At 44.9% G+C, this 5,248-nt stretch overlaps 1 protein-coding gene across 1 annotated transcript; it reads right to left on the bottom strand.

Annotated features, from left to right (window-relative positions):
* Window positions 1-2,862: 2,862 nt before the first annotated feature.
* Window positions 2,863-5,011, bottom strand: LOC122925907 (stress response protein nst1-like). Its single transcript, XM_044277255.1, has 2 exons — window positions 4,848-5,011; window positions 2,863-3,535 (listed from the first exon to the last, which is right to left on the bottom strand). Exons 1-2 carry the CDS (start codon window positions 4,859-4,861, stop codon window positions 2,863-2,865), a joined length of 687 nt encoding a protein of 228 aa, XP_044133190.1. The 5' UTR covers window positions 4,862-5,011.
* Window positions 5,012-5,248: the final 237 nt, after the last annotated feature.

The raw sequence follows: 5,248 nt of genomic DNA, 5'->3' as shown, positions 1-5,248 counted from the left end.
AGAGGAAGAGGTCTTAGTGCATTGGCTCGTTTCTCGGCAATGGGGTCCGCGCCCTCCTTTGTTGAATGATGAACCGACTAGAAGGCGACGTTTTTGGGTCCATCCGATTGTTTCCAAACGCTACCGGAAAGGACACTTCCATACCCTTTACCAAGATCTGCGGCTGCATCCAGAGAAGTTCTTTGCCTTCTGTCGGATGTCAGTGGGTACCTTTGACCGATTGCTGTCGTCTCTACGTACTGTCCTTACCTTTATGGACACCAATATGAGGCGCAGCATTTCACCTGAGGAAAGGCTCATCGTCACGTTGAGGTAAGCAGTATAGTACTTGTAAAGTTTCACCAGTAATGTGCACTGCTTGTGTCTGGAGGACCATGTGCTAGAAAATGGCTGCTGTGAAACATGTGCTACTGTTTCCTGAAGTCCCCTTCTTTTTAAATCCTATTTTTCTTGGGGGGTGTTTTTGTTTAGATTTTACCTCTTGAAAACCTGCGACATATGATTCTTTTTTTTGGGGTTAGGTTTATTTTAGCAGCTTTAAAACGTGTGTTCATCTATAAAGGGCTCCAGACACTCCATGATTCGTCGCCATTCGCCTGTAGTTTGTTTCAAATTGTGTTTTCAGTCAGTCACTCAGCCATGTTACTGCAGGCTGTTACATGCCGTTTTTGGCTTCTAGACAATTTTCCACAAATACAGGTGTATGCGTTTGTGTTTAGGAGTGTGTGAACGAATTGGGTCACTCTGTCAGGTTCGCTAGCAGCGTGTACCACCCTATTAGAAGTCTATATCCCAGTCTGTTCACTTTTATAGGGGATTGTGCTGCTGCCAACCCCTCAGATTTAATGTTCACATAATGGCTATTGCACGCAGATTTCTTACCTTGCACATGACTATCTGCATTTTTTCCAAAGGGTAGAACCAGTGTTTATGTTAAAATTTAGTGTTAGTACTGCCCTTACCCCAAATGATGCTCCGGTATGGTTTGTATTCCCCATTGCCAATATAATTTAGTTTAAGCATCCATGGACATGTTGCAGAGTTGGCAAGCCGTTTTCAGACAGAGGTGCGACTGGTCATCCATCATTTGGCTACTTTACTGCCAAAAGCACACCAGACAATTTTGCAGGAATACTGTGGTACAATATGGTTGGGCCTTTTGGTTTTTAACCATTTGCTAGACAATGCATGAATTAATTCCATGCCGCCTGTTGCTTGAATTGTGTGCTTTTGGCAGAGCAATGCTATGTAAAGTCTAGGGTGTATATTTGTTATCCCTTGAATTTACAATGGGTGTGCCCGCACACATAGAGGCCCTTCCCATAGGTTACGCTCCACTAGACATAGTGTGGTTTTAAATAATGTAGTGTATAGAACGTTGCTAAGGAATCCAGACTCTGTTGTTCCGTTACTTATTTTTTTTATTTTTCTCACAACAGATTCCTTGCCACTGGGAACTCGTTTGCATCCCTGCATTTCGAGTTTCTATTAGGAACCTCCACGATCTCGAGAATTGTTCGACACACTTGCCAGGTCATCTGGCAGCAGCTCCGAGAGACGGTGATGCCGCAACCCAAGGTGGACGATTGGCTTCGGATCGCTGAGGGCTTTCAAAATTCAGCGCAGTTCCCAAACTGCATCGGGGCAATGGATGGCAAGCACATCCGTGTGAAGAAGCCGCCACACTCAGGGAGCTGTTTCTTCAATTATAAACAGTTTTTCTCGGTAGTGCTGATGGCTGTTGCTGACAGTAACTACCGGTTTATAATGGTAGATATTGGGTCCTATGGAAGCACTGCGGATGCTCGCATCTTTAGTGCTTCTAGAATGGGTGAGCGGCTTCTTGCCAACCAGCTTGCCCTGCCCGAGTCCAGAACACTGCCCGGATATGCCCGTCCGCCGGCTCCATTTGTCATCGTGGCGGATGAAGGGTTTGCATTGACTCCACATGTTATGCGGCCCTTTCCAAAGCGTGGTTTGGATGTCAGGAGGCGTATCTTCAACTACCGGTTGACTCGTGCCCGTCGGTATGTGGAGTGCGCTTTCGGGATACTCTCTAGCAAGTGGAGGGTGTTCTTGTCATCCATACAGATGGATCCGGAGAATGCTACCCTGGTGATTCAAGCTTGTGTTGTTCTGCACAACTTCACCAGGATTCACGAGGCTTCCTCTTCTGTAGACTTGGAAGATCTTCCAACGTCTTCAGATTTGGGCTTGGAAAGGACCCTGCATAGACGACCAGGGACTGCAGGCATTGCAGTTCGTGAACTCTTTGCAGACTACTTTCACAGCCCAGAGGGGTCCTTGCCATGGCAGAGGGACGCTATTCGTGGCAGTTTTTGAAATCTTCTGGGCTCGTTAGTTTTTTGTTATTTTCTAGATAGATTACTTGAATTTATTGTATTAGTGGAGTGTAGGGACTCGCAAGGTAATGAGGACCCTTGACGTGGGCTTGCGGGCTGAGATTTTGTGGACATCGCATATTTTATTTAATCTACACATTAAATTTAAATGATGTTTTGGTCTAAATTTAGTTAGACTATTTCATCGTTAAACTTCGAGTATTTGGTCCATAAAATTTTCTAATACCTCATGTTGAAAGTTAATAAATTTAAAGGTGCGGTGCATCTTAATAAAGTGTTGCATTTGTAGATACTGTGTGTGTGTTTTTAGGCATGATAGACCAAATGATAAGGTTAATGGTTTGTGGAATGTTAGAAAATAAAACCAGACACATTTTTAGTGCACAAAATAACTTTTTTCAAAAATATTCAGCACCAAAACAGGTTATAATCAATATTTTGGGCAAATAAACACAACCAACCAAATTGAAACAGAAAAACCACCCCTCAAAAAAGAAAATCATAACTCAAAGAGGTCCTGGGTGAAAGACCCTGCCGGAAAGGAGGACCGTGGCCTTCCTTGAGCCTGCTGTTGTGGGACAGTGGGCAAACTGCCCTGGAAAATGGCCTGTGATGCCCCTTGCAAATGGCCATGGGGTGGCCCGTACTGGGGGTGTGGGGCAAAAGAAGGCGCCTGAGTTGGTTGCCTTTCCTGTCCAAATTGGCCGGCCACTTGGGGTTGCCCCTCATTTTCAAGATCCACCATCCAGTTGTTCAAACGGCCCAGGATGTCCCCATGATTTGGGATGGCGAACATTTTCATGACCACCGCAATAGAAGCCACGCATGCATTGTGGTCAGGTTCCGGCACTTTTTTCAGAAGGGGCGCCAATCCGCGAAGCATCTTCTCCTCCACTCCGTCACTCCGCCTCTGTGCCAGAAAATCAATGACGCGTGCGTCAATAACCTCCCGACTCTCTGGCACAGAGGTGGAGGGAGGGACTTGGCGGGGGCGTCTTCGGTGCGGCTGCCTGACACGGGCTGGACTGGGCTGTTGTTGGTGCTGGCCCTGTGACGACTCCTCCGGCTCCTCTGCTGGCGTCGGTTCCGGACTAATTGCAGGGGAAAAAGCAGCTGGGGTTTCACTTCCATCAGAAGACGACTCCCCAGAGGGTTCCAGACTGTCCACAGTACTGTTTTTCAAAGACATGTAAAAACTCAATTAGATATCTCTTTTTAAATTTAACTGAAAATAAACAGTGATATTAGGTGTGATCAGCTGTATACAGACACTATACATATGGAGTGGCTCGAAACAACATAATGAAAGAGAATATGCAATAAACACATGCATCTATGTGAACAATGCAATTCCAAATGTATTTACAATATATAGGGCAAGATGGGTCACAACTGGTAAAGCGCAAATGGTAATGTAATGGTAAAACATGGTTTGATGGTTGAAGCAGTCCAGCGAAAGAAGAGGAATATTCATTCCAGGCACCAAACCAGTGCGGATATTGACGCCATCTCACCAGTATGTGGCCTGCTTCAACCATACCAACATACAAGACGTAGGGTCTAACTGGTCGAACTTATTTTCCAGAAAAATAATAACATGTACTGGGCTACAAATGTGCATGATGAGAGCAGTCATTCAGAGACGGGTGGTCAAGCCTAGAAGGAACATCATTGGATTCTGTTTTTTTTTTCATTGAACACAAACAAACCAAGGAATCAATGTTGGTCCTGGTGCCATACATTGAAAGCAATGTGAATGACGTGGCCAATACCAAATGGGGATCAAATTCCGACATGTCAGTAAAAAAAAGGAATCTATATGGGAACTATAAAAGCACCCGCTAATGTCAAAACTGATATACTAATCTGGACTTGCATTAAAATGGGAGACATGCACCTTTTGAGGTATAAATGACCTATCCCTATGAAAAGTTCCAAAGATTATTGTGGTATAAGACCAACAGGAGGCAAACACGCAGAACATCTGTATGATGAGATAATGCGTGCGGAGCGCACGTGGCTTGTCGTTTGTGAAATCCTTTCAATATTAAAAACATCGATGTTCTGGGACCTGCCCAAAATTGATGCAGCAGGAACCAAACAGAGAGGGGGGGTGCTATATGCGCACTACACGTGTCGTCTCATCATACAACTCAGCAGCGGGTTTGAATGGGGGCAACCTTTCACATAAAGTGATGGACACAACCAACCCCAGGCATGTGCAAACTGATGCCCACCATCTGATGCACAACGACAACTCCAAGCAGGACTGGTTAACTTACAGGTATTCAGGCATGCTTGGCGTGTGCCTTCAAAAAATGTGGGATTGTGACATTTTGTACATGGCTGCCCCACAGAAAGTAGATGCCTTCAATAGTACAACAGAAATGAAGCCATTACTTTCGTGTACACATTAGCTGAGGCATACACAATTGAAAGATTAAGCACAATGAGAAATGGATCAACAAATCATAATTTACTTACGGCCTCAAGTCCATTACGGGTCTGAGAAACTGCAACTGGGCAGTATATATGTATGGCCTCTTCCGGGAGGGACCCTCTCCACTACGCCCCTTGCTGGAGACCTCTCGCCGAAATTGGTCCCGGCAACTGGCCCAGCGAGTCTTGGTTTGTTTCACTGTTCATAATGAAGCAAAAAAACTAAAAAAATATTACAAAGGATCCAAAGAAACCAGCATAAAATGACATTTTACAAAAAAGGGAGCAAATCGGGAATAACAAGGTACCAGAAAAAAAGGACCGAATAAACAGCACATGGTACAGTCCAGCAGGTGTCTGGATACTAATGCAGACGAACAAGATGGAGGATACTAGTCGTGTAAGCCTTGTGGCCCTAACTTTTAAAAATAAAGTGTCGGTCACAA

Source organism: Bufo gargarizans, chromosome 1 (genome assembly GCF_014858855.1).
Source record: "Bufo gargarizans isolate SCDJY-AF-19 chromosome 1, ASM1485885v1, whole genome shotgun sequence".
Lineage (NCBI taxonomy): Eukaryota > Metazoa > Chordata > Amphibia > Anura > Bufonidae > Bufo > Bufo gargarizans.
Note: the sequence above shows the minus strand (reverse complement) of the source record. Positions and strands in the feature narration are given on the sequence as shown.